Source organism: Prionailurus bengalensis, chromosome C1 (genome assembly GCF_016509475.1).
Source record: "Prionailurus bengalensis isolate Pbe53 chromosome C1, Fcat_Pben_1.1_paternal_pri, whole genome shotgun sequence".
Classification (NCBI taxonomy): domain Eukaryota; kingdom Metazoa; phylum Chordata; class Mammalia; order Carnivora; family Felidae; genus Prionailurus; species Prionailurus bengalensis.
Window position 1 is genome coordinate 166,910,037 of NC_057345.1, and position 20,459 is coordinate 166,930,495.

The window sequence follows — 20,459 nt, forward strand, 5'->3', positions numbered from 1 at the left end:
CTATCATTATGTTTAAATTCTTAAAATCTGACACCCTTAAAAAGCTCAAAGTTCCTCATTTTTTTCATTTAGATAACAAAGATTTCTTGTACTAAATTTGCAACAGCCTAAAGCTATATTTTATGATAGGAAATATAATTTATCATTAACGTATAAACCACACTGTTCAGTCGTTGAAACCAACAAATTAATAAGAAACCATTGGAATTATAGAAAATACACCTTTTTAAATACCAGGAAACCTTCTTTACTATTTTAATCCCCAAAATAAATAAAAATAAATTTAGCCTGAATGCCTATAAATTCCCAGGAACCAAAGTTTCTCCTAAAATATTAGAAGCCCAACCCACTCTCTTATGACTAAACAGCTTCTTTTATGATTCAAATTCCACTTTCCAAAAGAATGTGGTTATACTGCAAAACACCACCCTTAAAATAAGTAACTAAAGTAGCAAGTAGTGGACGTCAAGGATCTTATTGACTTTCCTGTAAAACAACTCAAAGCTATTTCAGAGGAAAGCTTCATATGACTTTTCAACACTATATTAAACATGGAACACTAACTTCCAAATTAAGCCAGCCTTGTAAATAAACAGGTGACCCAAACCTCAGGAACCAAAATAAATTGGTCAGATTAGTAAACATTTAGCTTATGGGCTGGGAAAAAATTAAGTTAACCTTAAATTACCTCCCCATGATTCTGTAGGAACTGTACTTCTCTGTAATCTATCCTCATGTAAGAGCAGCAAATGCAATTTGTCACTCTGTTTATCATGATCATGTGTCTGTCAGGAAAAGGGGCTGAAACAGCAAATGTTTCCTGCTTCAAGAGCAAAATGAATTCTGGTTCTGGGCTAGTGAACATGTTTGTGGGCTTAGGGGAATTTTTAAAACACTGTGCAAGGCTGAAATAAGAATTCATAAAACTCCTTTTAAGACTAGTCGTGGGGTGGGATCAACATCTGCCTTTTAAGCAAATCTCAGCAATTTAATCACAGGACCATAGACCCATGTCTGTCAGCACTGGCTCATCAGGGAAGGAAGCATATTCCTCACTGAGTTTTCCAGACACATGAAATTAATCCCTTCTGAAGCCAAACACATTTAAATGTAGTTATTTCAGTGGAGATTATTCTAAAATGAAATTCAATGAAAGTGAATTTTAAAAAATCATTATTTATATTCTTATTTAACATATATATGTGTGTATATATATATATATATATATATATATATATATATAACAAATATACCCATATAGTAGAATGCATTCTTAAATAGAACTTTGTGTATAATTTTTTTTTTAATTTTTTTTTTCAACGTTTTTTATTTTTTATTTTTGGGACAGAGAGAGACAGAGCATGAACGGGGGAGGGGCAGAGAGAGAGGGAGACACAGAATCGGAAACAGGCTCCAGGCTCCGAGCCATCAGCCCAGAGCCTGACGCGGGGCTGGAACTCACGGACCGCGAGATCGTGACCTGGCTGAAGTCGGACGTTTAACTGACTGCGCCACCCAGGCGCCCCATATGTATAATTTTTATTTGTTTTCCGTCTCTTCTCTTCAAGGATAAGCAATCAGCTCTCCCTTCTTATGTTATGAGAAAGCACAGCAAGAGTTGAATGACAAAATATGGAGAAAGAGTAGTCCTGGCAGAAAGGATGAAAAGCACGGAAATAGAAAAGCACAATCCAGGCAATGAAAACGGCACATAATTTAATTAGGATGGAGCTGAAAGGAAGCAGTAGACACTAGCTGGAATAAAATTCAACTTCTCCACCTAATACTCAAAATGACTCCGACTCAGGACCAGTTTCATGGACATGTGACTGGTGCAGTTGCATACGGGCCCCCGGCTTCAGGTTTAATGCTGTGCTGTACGAAACTCTTAATCTCTACCTTTGAATTTGTGCTAACTGAAGTCCAATGGAACAGTGGCATATGAGCTCAGACCTTGGAGTCTTGGCTCACACTCAGTCTTCCCTCCCACTGCCTTCCCAGGACTGGTGCTTGGTCATATATCCATGCTCTGTATGTCCCGGGCCTCATCTGGCCTACCGCCTACCACCTACTCACCCCTCCCTTGAGACCAGGGGTTACAACCAGGTCACATTAGTTGAGTGAGGAGCCCACACCCTACATCTGCCATGCCCTACAACTGCCCTCTGCTCCTGGTTGGGGTCTGGGTGGGAGCATGGGGAGGGTCAGGTGCACGCCCCATGCCACATTGGGAGGAGCAAGGCTGTGGTCATCCCCACCCAAAGCTGGCAGCATTATGACCAAGTGGCAGGCAACTCAATGAAGAGCTCTTACCTACCCCCAATCCAGGTACAGGGTTTTTCAACATGGAGCTTGAAATCACTAGGGGGTTGCATGGCTGCTGTGGGATAAAGCAGCAGGTCCTTTAGAAGAGAAGATTAACTTCTCCACCTCCAACCAGGCTCCTGCTTTACCTACCACTTTGCACCACACTCCACAAATTATGTAGCTGGCTCTACTTAGAATCTTTACTCACCAAGCTTTTTTTCTTGTTACTGATAACAGAGTTAAGCTTCTCCACATCACCCAGGTTATTATCAACTCCCTCCCTTCTAGCCCAAATCCACACTTGCAGAACATCTTCCATCTGTCCTCTGCTGCCCATTCCCACGGTTCCTGCTTTAGTTCAGCTGTTCATCATGGCTCTACTAGACCATCATAATAGACTCCTAATTATTATTATTTTTTTCCTAGAGAGAGCAAGAGCAGGGGAGGGGCAGAAAGAGAGGGTGAGAGAAAATGCCAAGCAGGCTCTGCACTAATACCACAGTGGGGCTTGATCCCACAAACTGCAAGATCATGACCTAAGCCGAAATCAAGAGTCAGACGCTTAACCGATTGAGCCACCCAGGCACCCCACAGCTTTGAGCCTCCCCCTGTTCAATCCATTCAGCCACTGACACCAAGGTACCAAAAACACCACTCTGATCCTACTAAAATGTCTTTAAGGGCTCCCTGTAACTGTTAGTCACTGACTAACCAACTGTTAATGAAATTCAAATTCTTTAGTCAGGCATTCAAGGTTCTTTCTTCTTTTGCCCTCATGCTACTTTTGCGTATTCAATCTACAGCATGGGCAATACTTTGTCCAAATTAAAGCACTCACTGTCCCCTGTACACATTTTGTGCTCGCTCATTACTGTGTCTCTGATGTCATTTTTGCTACACCTGGATCACTCCTGTCAAACCCACAACCATCTCTAACCCCTTTTTCAGCTTGAATGGCATCTCCTCCATGAAGTCTTCTATCATGAGCCCAATCATAATGTGAATCCATTGTCTACTGAGACTAGTCATTTAGTTTGTAACATTTATTAAGTATAGTGCTTGGTATTTATTTGTGTATAGTATATGCCTCTCAACTATAAGCATTGGGAGGGCAAAAAACATGTTCTCTCACCTCTGTATGCTCGCAGTCCCCCTACCCAGGCTTTAGGTATAATGGAGCTCAGTGTATGTTTGCTTGAACTAACAAATAAGTAAATCTGTTGTGTAAACAGATCAGGTTTTCTGAAAGCCTGGCACACCTGTAACCCTGCTGCGTCATCCCCTTTCCTCCTCCCAGTTCACCTAACAAAACATCCTGGCTGCTTTTCAGATCCAAAGCCCATCAAACAGCTGTATCATCATTATCAACACCAACAAAAATATCATCTCACACTTTTTATTAATGTTTAAAGTGCTATATTCTGAATGCTTAGAATAATCTCAAAGAGAACACCTGTTACTTGAGTGCTCTTATTTTCAACCTCTTGAGGGCAAGTTTTTCATTACTATATTAAAGTGGGCTGTTTAATAACTTATAACTGTCAGGGAAAAAAGGTAAATTGTAGTCACTATGATCCATACTGGATACTTAAAATGAATTTTTTCCACTTGCAATTTTTTCTTCTAATTTCAAGTCTGTTTTTCTAAATGTTTATTTATTTATTTATTTATTGAGACACACACAGAGAGTGGGGGAAGGACAGAGGGAGACAGGGAAAGAGAGAATCCCAAGCAGGCTCTGCACTGTTAGCATGGAGCCCAACGCAGGGCTCGATCTCACAAACCATGAGATCACGACCTGAGCCAAAATCCAGAGTCAGACGCTCAACCAACTGAGCCATCCCAGTGCCCCAAGTCTTTTTTTTAGGACTAATTGAAGAAGTAATGAAAAATAATGAAATAAACTAAGGAGGGTATTTTTGCTGTCAAAACTTTTATTCAACGTTAGTTTTCATTAGTCTATTCTTGACTCCAGAATTCTATGCTTATTATCACGACTTCATTAGCATCTTTAATGCCTTTCTCTCACCCATATTGTGAACCCAAGAGGATCATCAGTCTAATTTTCAAATGATTAAATTTTTAAACTCTGTATGATGAAAAATTTTTACCTCCTGAAAAATAAAAAGAACACTAGTTGAATCTGAGCAAGAAACACCTTAAAAACATACTAGGTAATAAAATATCAGAGGGAATGGTTATATTTTTACAAAGAAACTTCAGAATGTTCATGTATTATCAGAATTACAACAACATCATGATAAAAGAACATGCATTTGAAAGGTTGTCAGTTTCCATTCATAGAAAAATCTGTAAGAGTCAGAAATGGAAAGGATGGGGAAAAATGCTAAAATGTAGGAAGGAGGCAACATTAATACAACTCCATAAAAAATCTATATAGTGTGAGTTCCTTAAAGGCACAAAGTATAATACTCTTGATAGGATAGGATAGGGTCAATCATGTGTTATCAATCACATTTAGAGAAATGTAGAAGGGTAGATATTTCTATATTCCTCAAATGTAAAGACAGTTCTAAAATACTTAATTTAAGAATAGAACATGGCTCAGGGAAAGAGTAGGTTGGTCAAAATGTGCTGAGTCCACATCTCAGTCCCAGATAAGGAGAAAAACAACTGAAAATGAGATAAAGAAAAAGAATTCTAGTAGACTTGTGTCATCATTATCATCATAAATTGATACCATTTCCTGAGTAATTGCAATGTGGCAGGTACTGTTTTAGGGGCTGTAATGCAATATTCATTTTATTTTCCAAATAATTATCTTATCTTTGTCACATACATGTTCTTATTCCCATTTTGCAGGTAAGAAAACTGAGACTCAGAGATTAAGAAGTTCTCCCAAAGGGGCACCTGGGTGGCTCAGTTGGTTGAGTGTCTGACTCTTGATTTTGGCTCAGGTCATCATCTCCCAGTTGTGAGATCAAGCCCAGCATCCAGCTCCATGCTGACAGTTGTAGAGCCTGCTTAGGATTCTCCCTCCCTCTCTCTCTCTCCCTCTCCCTCAAAATAAATAAATAAACATTAAAAAAAAAAAAAAGAAATTCTCCCAAGGTCACACTAATGGTGACTGTAGTGTATCATAATAAAGCAAAAAAAAAAAAAAAAAAAAAAAAAAAAGTAGTTTTTCTGAAGAAAAGTGGCATTAAAAAAATGAAAAAATACACCAGGTTAAAAATACAGAAATATACAGTAGAAGCCAATGGTGAAATAAAAGAGAAACTCTCTGTCCAGGATGAAATGAAGACCAGGCATAACCCAGATCTCCAACTCAGCCTATATAATACCTTCCCTTATGTTCCCTTTGCCAGTCCTCCCAACAACCTGGTCCTCTTTACAGCTATCGCTACCACCCTGGGGACTTTCCCACTGTCAGCTTCCAAATATCAAAGGCAACTTTGCTTTACACTCTGCCTTCAGAGTACAAGTAGGGCCCAGAAGAAATATCAGCTGTTGAAAATCTGATTTTCTGTAACTCTGACAACACCTCTAGCCACAATTCTAGGCAGCAGTAAGACAAGTAAACTGCTGAGGAAGCTGGAATTCTGCTCCTGAAGAAAAGGCAGTTATGTGAACAGTCTTAAATACAAGTTAGGAGTTGAAGGAGAGCAAGAAATAAAAGCTACAGAAATGGGAAAATATCAACTGGGGAAGAATAAGAAAAGTAAAGGCAATGAAGAGAATAGACTGCAATTCCAAGCTCTAACAAGTGTCATCCAACTAGGAAGGGATTTTTTTCTTTTTTCTTTTTTTTTTAGCCCAAGCTCACAAGAAGAATGTGGAAGTAATGGGAAACAAAAGACTGTGATTGTTCAACTTCTTACAGAATCTTCACCATAAAGATTGTTAAATGTTTTCACTTCTTTCTATGGCTTCCCAAAATTATAGAGAAACAGATACTTGCGAAAGTTCATTCACTGGTTGCTTGACCTAAAACTATCTCTTCAAGAAGGAGATAATGAATAACACACCTAATCAATAACAAAAGGTGAATGAAAATGGTTATTTTGACTGGCATCCCTTACTATGAAAGTTATACTGACAGACATCACAAAAAATGTGAAACTCAGTTTTAGTACAAGCTAGTCAATTTTCTATGTAAAATGGTCAACTTTCAGATAAAATAAAGAAAGTTTTACCCTCAGTGCCCCTCCCACCACTTTTGCTATTCTGATCAACAGCAACCAAACTCTCGAGAAACAGGTGGCTCTATTAGATGCTGGAAGACGTGCTCATCAAATGACCACAAAATTTTCATAACCAAGGCTAAGAACTTTCGATTCTTATGAACCCTGAAAAGTCTCATAGAAAGTACATCCAGTTTATCACGTTCAGTGAATAGATACTGAAGAATCAGAACTGACTAGCTTTCAGATCTGGTACCTAGTATCACGTTCAAATCACTATGAAAATGAAACGCTTAGAAATACCAGCAAACAGCATGTTGGGTTTCCTTTTCCACTTGAAACTAGCATGTGTACCCTGCTGACTGCCTTTGGAATTGCTAAAAAATTATCAATTTTTGTTCATTTCACAAACTAAAAGCCTACTTGTTCAGTCCTGTCAAAAGCTGGCTGCAGATAATGCTGTATTCAAACCCAAAGATAAATAATCCCTCTATTTTGTCCAGCCTCTCTAAACTCAGTAACAGAAACAATTAAAAAGCCACAAATAAGCCAGAGGCCCATTCTTCCCCTGATTTTCTTCCTCTTTTCCTCTTCCTCCCTACCTTGAAATGCATGCAACTTTAAGCTAGGTAAAGGGATGTGAAAGTAGTTCAGTACTCTGTTCCCTGTCCAAGCCTGAAAGAGAATGAAATTTATTACAGTCCCAAAAGACATCAGAGACACCAACATACCATTTTCTTCAGACTAACACTACTATTCTGGAGTAGACACTTTTTCCTAGCACCTCACAAATCCGTTCTAAAACCATACACTGATATTCTTAAGGACAAGGAATCTTGACAGAGAAACATGTGATATTACTGACTGCAAAATGTAGTCCTTGTGATACATGAAATGTTTACAAGCCCTGTGGGTTAGGAAAAGACCACTATATCAACGATGGTGTAGTAACATTCTAACTGGTCTAAACTCAGAAGGAATTTAAAAGTAGCAAGATTAGTGCTGCAAAGAGTCTAAATTAATGTGTTCCTGGATGCCAAGGGGTAACAGAAGGTTTAGCTTCCAAGCCAGTGGGGCTCTGGTAGGGGGACAATGCAAAGTCCTACCTGGTAGGCATCAGGAATGTTGACCGTTTCTCCATGCTCCCCGACATAGCCAATAATGCCTTTGCCCCAGGGGACCTGCACTTCGTTTGAGTTCTCTGTGCTGCTGCAGGGCAGCAGTGGGGTTCCTGCATGCACATCAAAGAATTTGGAGACCAAGCTCTTCTTGCCAGCAGCTGCCCCTTCCACCAGGAAGAGAGAGCAGCGGTCAGCATCCACCATGAGGCAGACAAAGATGAGGATCTTGTAGCTCAGGCTGGTAAGGTCAAGGTCATTGGAGATATCCTTGACCAGTTCCAGGAAGAACTGACGCTCATTATGCTTTTTGAGGTGGCACTTGTAGTCCATGGCCGTAGGGGGGTACTGAGGCAGATTCACCCTGGATTCCAGCAGGGCACTGAGAATGTGGGCTGTGGTGGGGGGCAGGGAGCTGGCCTTCCGGAGAAGTGCCCTCCGCCGCACACTGCTCAGGGGCTCCTGGGCCCGGGAGGTCACCTGTTCATCGTAGGTCCTGTTCACGTGGATGGCCTTGGAGCGAGCAAAACTCTTCCTTAGCTCTTTCTGAGAAGCTCTCCGTTGCAGGCTCCCGTCGCCCCCACTGCCACTGGCCCAGCTGGGACTCAGGGGAACCCCACCACAGTCCCCACCGCCCAGAGTGGGCTGGCTGTTGGCAGAGCTATTTGGTCCAGGGCCACCACCAACACTGCCGCTGCGTCTGCCACCGCTGTGAGCCAAGCTGTTGGTGCTGGCCACTGCGGGCCTCGGGCCTACAGCCCCCTGACTCTCACTGTGTCTCTGCAGCCACTTCTCCACCATCTCCTGCTTCCCCTTCCGCATCAGGTAATCTTCAAATAACTCTGGGTGTCTGTCCAGGAAAGTTTCCACTTCCCCAAAGTCCAGGTGTGAGGCCGTCATGGTCCCAGACACAGCTTCACTGCCACTCTACGCTTGGACCTAATGTTTACCTACCCCAGCCCTCTAGCTGGTCCAGCACATGTCTGTCCCCACCAGTATTCCCAGTTCGGTGAGAGATTCTGCTGAGCACTGGAATCTCAGCTGGGAGGTGCCCCTTCCTTCGGGTTCAGAGAGTGGCTGGCAAGAACCCCACCCCCTCGCCCTGCTACTCCTGCTTCGCACGCACAGGTGCCCCCCACTGAGCTGTTGCCGTGGCCACAGTTCCCGTCTGGAAACCCGGAGCTATCGCTGTTCGCTGTTCGTGCTCAGGCTGCTGCTGCTGCCGCTGTAACCGGATGAGTGGACCACTGTGAAAGGGAGGTAGGGCAGGACACGCCCCTGAGTGAGGCACGGAGCCCGGAGGGAGGGAAGAGGTGGGAGGAGGGAGGCTCCGGCGCCCGGACCAGCCAAACTCCACCGCCCAGGATGCCAGGCGGTTCCTGGAAGATTCTCTGGACCGCCGGAATCGGAGTCCGGGAACAGGGCCGACTCCTGATTGGAACACGATTAAACGGGGGAAATGCACCTTGTTCCTTCCCCCTCCTCCCTTCCTTACCTCCCTAGCCCTCCCAATTCCCCACCCCTTAATCCTCCCGGCGTTTCCAGGAGGCCCCAGGGGAGCCCAGTGGGAGCCCAAGTACAGGGAAAGTGTTGGTGTTTTGCAGGGATCAGACCCAGAAGCTGACTCCAAGGAAATGAGGATGCTCAGAGACAGGGAAGATTATTTTTCTGGGATGCGACTGTGCACTGTTGGTTCCTAGGATTCCTGGGACTGCCCACTAATACTGCCCAGCTCCTTGTGGGCGTTCAGTAAATATTAACGGAACTGGATTTCCCCGAAATTAGCAAGTGAAGTTTCCCATCTGACTTACGACTTTAACCAAATTCATGGACCTGACTGAGGAAGTGGAGAAAGGTGGTACAGGCAGGGAGGGTGTAAAAATACAGCCCCTTGGATTAGGCGGACCCTGCCTAGCAGGGGGCACATAGCAAGGTGGGCTTCGGGGCCTCAGGGGACTTCTTTCCAAGCCAGTCCTGCATACTGGGTGGTTTCTCTTCTTTTCACGGGTGACCTACCATCTCTTCCTTCTTTCTCCACTCAGTCTGGCAAAGCCACCAATGCTTCCTTTACTCCCAACATCCTAGGTCTTGTGGGCAAGGATTTCTCTTCTGTGAGAGGCTTTTATTTCTACAGACCCAGGGATGTTCCAGATATGGCTTGTCTCTGCTAGCTAGACTGAGAATAACATCAAGTTTCCCTTGGGGCTTTTCTAAACCTAGTGGTTAAATATAGGTGATTTCCCAGGAAAGAATGGCAGGCTGATTACACTTTCTTGATGCTCAGAGGTCTCCTCTTTTGTGAGAAGCAAAAGCAGACTAGGAACTATCCAGTTCCCTCTGACAGCAGGACAATCTAGATGTGCTCTTACAGAATGCTAGCAATTAGGGTAACAGAATAAAGAGATAAGTAGTGACTTTTTACAGTTTTCCACAGGGCAGGCTTATACGCGTGACTTACACGGTAAGTAAAGATTACTGCCAGAAGATGTCCTCAGAGCTAAGAAGACAAGGTGTATCAAGCACTTACTATGTACTGATCACTTTATTATTTTTTTCTTAAGTAGGCTCCACACCCAACATGGGGCTTGAACTTATGACCCTGATTCAGCATGCTGTACCTACTGAGCCATCCAGATGTCCCAGCACTGATCAGTTTATTTTATTATTTTTTAATGTTTATTTTTGAGAGGGAGAGTACAAGCAAGGGAGGGGCAGAGAGAGAGGGAGAGAGAGAATCCCAAGCAGGTTCCACAGTGTCAGTGCAGAGCCTGATGTAGGGCTCAAACTCACAACTGTGACATCATGACCTAAGCCGAAGTCAGACACTTATCTGACTGAGCCACCCAGGTGCCCCAATCACTTTAAATTAAGAGATTAATTTAATCCTCAAAACAGACTTATGAGATGGGGAATCTTCTCCCATTTTAAAGATGGAAAAACTCTGAGGAGTTGGGTATTAAACCCAAGGTGCACAGACAGTGGGTGCCAAAACTGGGATGCAAATCCATTTAGTTTGGCTCCAGAGTAAGGCACACTCTTAGCCACATCACTGGATTGTCTTCCACCTGTGTCAGCTGAGTCTCATCTATGGCAGGATTTGGACTAGTAACAGAGATGCAGGAACTAGGGCAGAATGTTCTCTAAACATTCCTCTGATAGCACCAGGAGGAGCAGACAGGGGGAAGAGAGGCCCTTGTGCACAAATTCCACACTTCCCAGCTTAGTCAGCATGATTAAGAACATGGCCTTGGCATTTAAAATGCAACAGTAAACAAAACAAAGACCCTGTCTTCATGGAGCTGACATTATGGTGGGGAGACAGCCAATAAACAAATAGGAAAATAAATATAGAGAATAAGAGAACATTGGCACCAAGCGCTGTGAAGAAAAACAAAACTCGGCAAAGGATTAGATAAGGGATGAGGTAGTGGAAAGACCTTTCTGAGGAGGGGACACCTGAGTGGAGATCTGGTGGAAATGAGGCAAGGAGCTATGTTGATATCTAGGGAAAAGAATGTACCAGGTAGAGGAGGCAAGTGCAAGAATTGTGAGATGTGATGCATTTGGAGTAATTAAGAAGACAGTGAATCAAGCACAACATATTGGTAGTTTGGAGATGCAAGCTACTAAGGAAATAGTGATGGTCAGGAATTAAATTTTAAAAAATGATTAGCACTGTACCTGATACATAGGAAGTGCTCAATAAATGTTGGCTGTTGTATTACTTTTATATAATCATTGTTATTATCCTAAAGTAATAGTGTATGGAAACCTCACTGCATGTGATCCCATCTCTGGTAACTTGAGTGAAATATCAGTAAAGATGGTCAAGGTAGTATGCTGGAACTGGTTTGCAGGGGCTCACAAGAGCCTATTTTATTTTAGCAGCTCTTTCCAACTCTATGTTCAGTGACATTATGTAGCTTGCAATCAGCCATGAAGGGCTTATTTACATGATGGAAATCAACAAGTGCTACACATCAGGATTTTTTTTCCAGATTCCTAGCTGTTAAACATTTACCAACATTCAGTGAAAACAAATTTTGTCCATCAACTGATGAATGGATAAATAAAATGTGTTATATCCATAAAATGGAGTATTATTTGGCCATAATAAGGAAGTATACATGTTCTGATATGCTACAACTTAGATGAACCTTAAAAATGTTAAGCAAAGTGAAAGCAGCTACTCACAAAGGACCACATATTGTGTGATTTCATTTATAGGAAATGTCCACAATAAACAAATACAAAGAGATAGAAAGTAGATTAGTGGTTGCCAGAAGGTGAGGGGAGAGAAGACAGAGAAGAAACAGATGACCACTAACCGGGAGAGTTTCTTTTTGAGATAATGAAAATAATGTTCTAAAACTGATTGTGGTGCTGATTACAAAATTCTGTGACTATACTTAAGTCCACTGAATTGTAAACTTTAAATAGGTGAATTATGTGATATGTGAATTATATCTCAATAAAACTTATAAAACAACAACAACAAAAACCATTTACCAACACATGACTGGTTATAATACAGCAGCAATGTTGTACATGGAAGTAAGAAAAGCACTGAGCATCCTCAAAGAAGGAAGAGAAGTAGACCAGTCCTGGTCTGTCTGGAAATAGAAGGTTTAATAAGAAGTCATCTCCTTAATTCTATCTTCCATGTTTTCATTATAAAAGCAGTTACTTAGAATTTATCATATTCCAGGCTCTGGGGACAAAAGAAGACTAAGACAAAACCTCTGCCTTTGAGGATTCCATGGTCTACAGTACCAAGAGGAGTGGCAGTAGAGAAAGAATACTGGGAAGAGTGGGAAAATTAATTGAGCATATCAAGCTTGGTTTTGAATTGGCTGCGGCCTTATTCCCTGCTTGATTTATGGGATCAATGAAGGAGTCAATGGTTGAGGAAAGAAGTGAGAAGGTGACCAAAAATACTCATAAGGTAGTCCAGAAGGCTGCAATGGAGGGCTGCATGATAAGATGTGTGTTGATGTGGCCCCAGTTGCCATTTCCTTTTCATTCTCAGTTCGTAGAATAGTATGTGTATTAGTCATGGTCCCAAGAGAAAAACAGAGCACAAAGTAATTTCAAGAGGGTTAATTTACAAGGAGAATGATTACCAAGGTAGAATATAGACAAACCACTGGGACAGTGAATAAACTTGGGACTTGCAGCAAAAGAGAAGTCACCACCCCCAGACCTAATGGGAGAAGGAAGAGGAAGGTCACCAGGACCCAAAGGACAGGGGGCTTATATAGTAGCAACTGCCTTCAGAGGAGTAGTGACAGCTTGTCAAAGGACATCAACAGCTCAAGTTGACCTCAAATACCTTGAACTCATTTTCCCTCCCTCCTAGCATGACCAGACCCAACTATGAGCTAGAGGGTGCTAGAGCTTGTTGATAGAATCCATATAGGTTATCCTTTTTAGGCAGAGAATAGCAGGGACAAAAAAGGATCTGTATAAGCTATGGGGAGACAAGTAGAAAATATTTGGCCCAGTATGGAACCTTGAAGAAGTCCCCTTATCAAATTCTGGATGCTATAGCTCCAAAGAATCTTCTGTAATTCTGCCGTTTTCTGTGTAAGTCTGCTAATTCCATCAAAACTGTCTATAATAGATTCTACAACAACATTTGCAGTCAACAGAACCCTGAAGGGCACTAACCCTGAAAAGGTATGATATTGTGATGATAAGTCAATCAGTTCAAGAAAGATGCTCTGTTGACTCCCTCTCTAGCCACCCCTTCTCTTTCTACCAAGCTGTATATATTGACCAAGTAGCCTCTCATTGGAGAATGGAAAATATAAAAGGGCCTTCCTATTTGTAGTTTTCAAGAACAAGGGCTTCTTTTTTGATCCAAGTATTCATTACTTTATCACTGCCATTGTCAATTAGCATTTATTGATCACTCATTGGCTTCCATACAAGATAACTTCTGTTATTCCAAAGGGAGCTGTTATATTTTAGCATTAGGTGGAACTGTAGAGATCATCTAATACTCCACTTTCATTTTCCACATGTGGAAACTGAGATCTAGAGCAGACACATAACTCCTCCAGTCATCTGCTAAGCACAACCTCTGATGTGCTCCTGGTTCCATCCCACCCTTACCAACATCCCAGAACTTGAAACCAATCTCTTGACCCAATGAACTTCTGTTTCTTAAGTGTGTCTCCTAATCATTCCATCTCCTAAAACAGACTTTCACTGTGTGATCAATAGGCATCATCAGATAGGTTGAAGCAATTTCCAAAATTAAACACTCACTTCAAAAAAGTTAAAATTGGCATATTATTATTTTAGAAGATAGAGGTCCACAGGATCAAACAAAAGAAGGGTTATTCCAATTCCAAAGATTAAAAGTCTCTAAACTGTAAGTTTCACAGAGATATTTATATTTATCTTTATAGGAATTTAACATCAGAAGTTGGTCATGTTCTATGTCAAATCCAAAACCCAAGGAGCTGTATTTGGGATTTTCTAGAGAAACAGAACCAATAAAACCAAAAAGTAATATATCCATATCCATCCATCTATCCATCCAGAGAGAGAGAGAGAGATTTATTATGATGGACTGGCTCACATGATTATGGAGGCTGAATCCCATGATTTGCTTTCTGCAAACTAGAAATCCAGGAAAGCCAGGGGTGCCTGGGTGGCTCAGTCAGTTGAGCGTCCGACTTCCGCTCAGGTCATGATCTCATGGCTCGTGAGTTCGAGCCCTGTGTCAAGCTCTGTGCTGACAGCTCAGAGCCTGGAGCCTGCTTCCGATTCTGTGTGTCTCTCTCTCTCTGCCCCTGACCCACTCGCATTCTGTCTCTGTCTCTCTCAAAAATAAATAAACATTTTAAAAAATGTAAAAAAAAAAGAAAGAAAGAAATCCAGGAAAGCCAAGTGATGTAATTCAGTCCAAGTCTAAAGACCTGAGAACAAGGGGACTAAATAAGGTAAATCCCAGTCCAAGGGCAGGAGGGGATGAGATGTTCCATCTCAAGCAGTAAGGCAGGAAAAGAGTTGAATTCCCTTTTTTTCACCTCTTGTTCTGTTCAGGCCTTCAATAGAATGAATGGATGGTGCCCAATCACACTGGAGAGAGCAATCTACTGAGTCCTTCAGTTCAGATGCTAATCTCATCTAGAGATGAGACACCCAAAACAATGTTTAATCTTAGTACTCTGATCCCTACTCAACTTGACACATAAAATTAACCACTGCAGGTGCTTTACCTGGTTTTAAATTTTGTAAGTACCTTCTTCCCCCATTCTATTTGTGTAGAATTTCAACATTTATCTATGTTTAAGTTGTTATTCCTTATCCTACTAGTGATTTCACCTTAGTCCAGTACAATTTTATAACCCACAGTAACTCACAAGAGAATAATAAATTTATAAAGTAACTGTGTGGATGCCTATATGCCACACGGGGTAAATTACATTAGCAAAATGGTGAAAGTTACTTTCTCCTTCATATAAAAAGTGCTGCTGCCACATTGCCCTTCTGTACAAAGGCTTATCAAACTTGCATCATACTTGGTAATGTTCCATTGGCCAAAGCCAATCATATAGCCAAGTACAGAGTCAGAGGAGTGACAAGAATGTGAATACTCACAGGTGTGGTTTATTGGACACCACTGATTTAACAGTTAACCACCCAAGCTCCCTCCTAAATCCCCAACCTACATTTCCAACTGCTACAAAGCATTTGCTCCTATATGTCTCACAGACAACCCAAATTTATCATTCCCAAGATCACTCTCATTCTTCCCCATCTTACACACTCAATCTGAGGTATACTTACCTCAGAAATTTCTTTTTGAATCTAGCCTCTCTTCTCTAAATTCACTTGACTTAATTCAAGTCTTCATCATTTGTCCATTTTCTACCAGTGTCATCTTCCACATAATAAGTGTAATAATGGCACAGCCTTGCCTGTAAACTTTTATTTATAGGATTAAGTCCTTGTCAAAGACATGTAGTGGGTTGAGTGATAACCCTCCAAAACATGTATCCTCCCAGAATCTGTGAATGTGATCTTATTGGGAAAGAGGATTTTTGTAGATATAACCAAGGATCTCAAGATTATCCTATAATCAGGAATCCAATGACACTTTTCCTTATAAGATATAGAAGAGAAGACTGAGACACACAGAGAAGGCAATGTGAAGATAGAAGTAGAGGTTGGAGTGAGGAATATCAAGGATTGCTGGCAACTACAAGCTAGGAAAGAAGCATGGAATAGATTCTCCCTCAGAGCATCCAGAAAAAAAAAAAATCAACTTTCCCAACATCTTGAATTTGGAGTTCTGGCCTCTGGAACAGCCAGAGAATAAATTTCTGTTCCTTTAAGCCACCAAGTTTGTGGTAATTTGTTACAACAGCCCTGAGAAACTAATGTAAGTTCCTTCATCACTGTACCTCTATTGTCCATCTCTCTTCTTTTCCTTCTCATCTTCTGCTATTCCCTGCTGTATACTCTCCAAGCATGCAGATCCCTTCTCTCTTCTGGGCTTTCTCCTGAAATGCCCCCCTTTCCTGCCTCTCAAACTTCTTTTCTCCAATAAAACCTATTTGAAGTGTCACACCCTCTATGAAGTTTTATCTGCTTTCATAGAATGAAGCTGTATTCTGTCTTCCAGTGTGATCTGTCCTCCTGCTTCCACACATTTTGGTCAAATATCTACTATAAATCATTTAATACTTGGTGTTTACTCAACCCAACATGATGTATTTCATTCTCCATTAAAAAAATTTTTTTACAGGGGCGCCTGGGTGGCTCAGTCGGTTAAGTGTCCGACTTCGGCTCAGGTCATGATCTCGCGGTTTGTGAGTTCAAGCCCCGTGTCAGGCTCTGTGCTGATGGCTCAGAGCCTGGAGCCTGTTTCAGATCCTGTGTCTCCCTCTCTCTCTGACCCTCCCCCGTTCATGATCTGTCTCTCTCTGTCTCAAAAATAAATAAACGTTAAAAAAATTTTTTGAAAAAAAAATTTTTTTTACATTAAAGCACATTTCCTTATTCTTTATCTCTTTATCTTTTTTTCAATTTAGAAATTGAAACCACTCAGAGCTATAAGCCCAGTTGCATTCATTGTATTAAAGAATAGTAAGTACCTATAAGGTAAATTTTTTAAATTTCAAAGATACCTAGGTGAACAGTAATGACCAATGAAGGTAGAAAAATAAGCTTCATATAATAAATTAGACAAGTACTGCATGATATCGCTTATATGTAGAATCTAAAAAAGTCAGACATATATCAAAAAAAAAAAAGAAACAAAGAGAGAGAGTGTGTATGTAAAACAGTGGTTACCAGTGGTAACAGGGGAGGGATAAGATTGATGGTACAAACTTATAACAAGTACTAAAATAGCCACAGATGTAATGCAGTTTACTGAATAGACAATAATATTGTACTATAAGTATGTAATATGATAAATATCATTACAACTACAACCATATTATAATATATAAATATATCAAAGTAACATGACATACCCCTTGAATTTATACAATGTTAGATGTCAAATTTACTCAAAAAAAGTAAAAAATATGCTACAATATCATGCCATAAGTGTTTTAGATATTATTCTTCTTAAAATCAATAGATACTTTATCTGAGAAGAAAAACTAGCAATAATCAAAGTATCTTGCTGAAGAATGATTTGTTGATAAAATAAACTGATTGGCTTTTAACTGTTTCAAACTATTTTCTCTACATTGAGAAACTCAAACTTAGAAGAATATGAGCAGATTCAATATTTTAAAACCATCTTGAATCTTTATAAAGTAACTTACCTACAAGTATCTTAAATAGCCAATAGCTGAGTTAGACACTGAAGTTATAAAATAACGGAAGGACATCCCTTTTGTCAAAGAATATTTACAGTCTAGCTAGGGAGACAGAATATTTATACTAAAATACAGATGACAATACAAGATGCTATTTCTTGAGTATAAAAAACAAAAAAATCTATACAAGAAATCACAAATGTTCTTAAATGCCATATGATATTGTTTGCATTCAATAATAATTCACAATTAGTATTAATATTGAAAGTGTAGATCTAATATCAGAACAAAAGGAGGAAAAAAATTGAAGGAAAATTTCACAATGAGTGATTTGGTTTTCATGCAAAGAACTAAAATAAAAGGAGGGTGCAAATCAAATTCAGCAATACATTGAGAAGATCATAAACCATGATCAAGTAGGACTTATTTCAGGGATGCAAGAATGGTTCAACATCCACAAAGTAGTCGATGTGATACACCACATTAATAAAATGAAGGATAAAAATCATACAATCATCTAAACAGATGCAGAAAAAAGCGCTTAACAAAATTCAACATCCATTTATGACAAAAACTTTCAACAAAGTAGGGATAGAGGGAATGTACCTCAACATAACAAAGGTCATACATATATGACAAGTCCATAGCTAACATAATATTCAATGGTGAAAAGCTGAAAACTTTTCCTCTAAGATCAGGAATAAGACAAGGATGCCCACTCACTCTTGCCACAGTATTCTGGAAGTCCTAACCAAAGCAATGAGGCAAGAAAAATAAATAAAATATATCCAAATTAGAAAGAAAGAAGTAAAACTGCCACTATTTGCACATACAATGATATTATATATAAAACCCTAAATATTTCATCAAAAAACTGTTACAACTAATAAATATAATAAAGTTGCAGGATACAAAGTTGGTGCACAAACATCTTCTGTAGTTAAATACTCTAATAATGAACTATCAGAAAGAGAAATGAAGAAAACAATTGCATTTACAATTGCATCAAAAAGAATAAAATACCTAGGAATTAATTTAACCAAAAAGGTGAAAGACCTATATGTTGAAAGCCACAAGACGTTAATGAGAAAAATTAAAGAAGATATAAATAAACAGAAAGATAGTCCATGCTCAAGGATTGAAAGAATCAGTATTTTTAAAAGGTCCATACTATACAAAGTAATCTACAAATTCAATGCACTATCAAAATTCCTATGGCATTTTCATCCTAAAATTTGTGCGGAATCACAAAAGACCCTGAACAGCCAAAGCAATCTTGAGAAAGAAGAACAAAGCTGGAGGAATCATGCTCCCTGATTTCAAACTGTATTCCAAAGCTGTAGTAATTAAAACAGTATGACACTGGCATAAAAACAGACATATAGATCAACAGAACAAAATAGAGAGATGAGAAATAAACCCATGCATATATGGTCAATTAATTTATGACAAATGAGCCAAGGGAAGGACAGTCTCTTCAATAAACAGTGTTGGGAAAATTGAACAGCCACATATAAAAGAGTAAAACCTGACAACTATTTTACACCATACACAAAAATTAACTAAAAATGGATTAAAGACTTAAATGTGAGACCTGAAACCATCAAACTCCAAGAAGAAAACATAGATGGTAGGCTCCTATCATCTCTAAGACATAGGTCTCAGAGATGATTATTTTAATATGACATGAAAAGCAAAGCAAGAAAAGCAAAAATAAACAAGTGAGGGGCACCTGGGTGGCTCAATTGGTTAAGCATCTGACTCCTGGTTTTGGCTCAGGTCATGATTTCATGGTTTGTGAGTTCGAGCCCTGCATCTGGCTCTGTGTTGACAGTGCAGAGCGTGCTTGGGATTCTCTCTCTGTCTCTCTCTCAAAATAAATAAATTTTAAAAAATAATAAATAAATAAGTAGGACTATATCAAACTAAAGAGCTTCTGCACAGCAAAAGAAATCATTAAGAAAATGAAAAAGCAACTTACTGAGTGGGAGAAAATATTTGCAAATCATATAACCAATAAAGAGCTAATAATCAAAATTTCTAAAGGATTCGTATAACTCAATAGCAAAAAAACAAAAACAAAAACAAGAAAACCCACAAACAATCCAATTTTTAAAAATGGGTAGAAGATATTTTTCCAAAAAAGACATACAGATGGCCAACAGGTACATAAAAAGGTGTTCAACATCATTAATCATCAAGGAAATGCAATTCAAAACCATAATTAGATATCACCTGACACCTGTTAGAATGGCTATTATCAAAAAGACAAGAAATAACAAATGCTGGCAAGGATGTGAAGAAAAGGGAACTCTCGTGTACTCTTAGTATAGCCACTATGGAAAAGAGTATGGAAGTTCCTTAAAAATTAAAAACAGAACTATCATATCATCCAGCAACACCACTTCTGGGTACTTAGCCAAAGAAAACAAAAACAAGAACTTGAAAAGTTGCACCCCCATTTCATTGCAGCATTATTCACAATAGCCAAGATACATAAACAACTGAAGTGTCCAGTGATGAATGAATGGACAAAGAAAATGTGGTATATACATACAATGGAATATTATATAGTCATAGAAAAGAATGAAATCATGCCATTTGCAACAACATAGATGGACCTTGCGGGCATTATGCTAACTGAAATAAATCAGACAATGACAGTACGATCTCACTTACATGTAGAATCTTAAAAAACAAAACCAAAAAAACCAAGCTCATAGATACAGGGAACAGGCTGGTGGTTGCCAGAGGCAGGGGGAATGTATGAACTGGGTCAAAAGGTACAAACTTCCAGTTTTAAAATAAGTCATGGGGATGAAATGTATAGCATGGTGACTATAGTTAATAATACTGCACTCTACATTTGAAAGTTGTCAAGAGAGTAAACTTAAATATTCTCATCACAATAAAAAAAAAAGTGTAACCATGTTTGGTGATGGATGTTAACTAGGCTTGCTATAGTGACCATTTGCAATATATACATATAGTTGAATCATTGCGTTTTACTCCTGAAACTGACATAGTATCAATTATACCTCAACGAAGATAATTTTTAAAAAATAGAGCAAAGCTAGCACCAAGGGTGTGATTGGCCC

The 20,459-nt window shown here is 39.7% G+C and overlaps 1 protein-coding gene across 1 annotated transcript in view; it reads right to left on the minus strand.

The window, feature by feature from the left end:
* The window catches only part of PDE11A (phosphodiesterase 11A), a 367,330-nt gene extending 358,503 nt beyond the window's left edge, over positions 1-8,827 (minus strand). The window contains exon 1 of the mRNA XM_043577142.1: positions 7,559-8,827. Coding sequence (XP_043433077.1) covers positions 7,559-8,470 — 912 coding nt within the window. The 5' untranslated portion in view covers positions 8,471-8,827. The remainder of the gene's footprint in view (positions 1-7,558) is intronic.
* Positions 8,828-20,459: the final 11,632 nt, after the last annotated feature.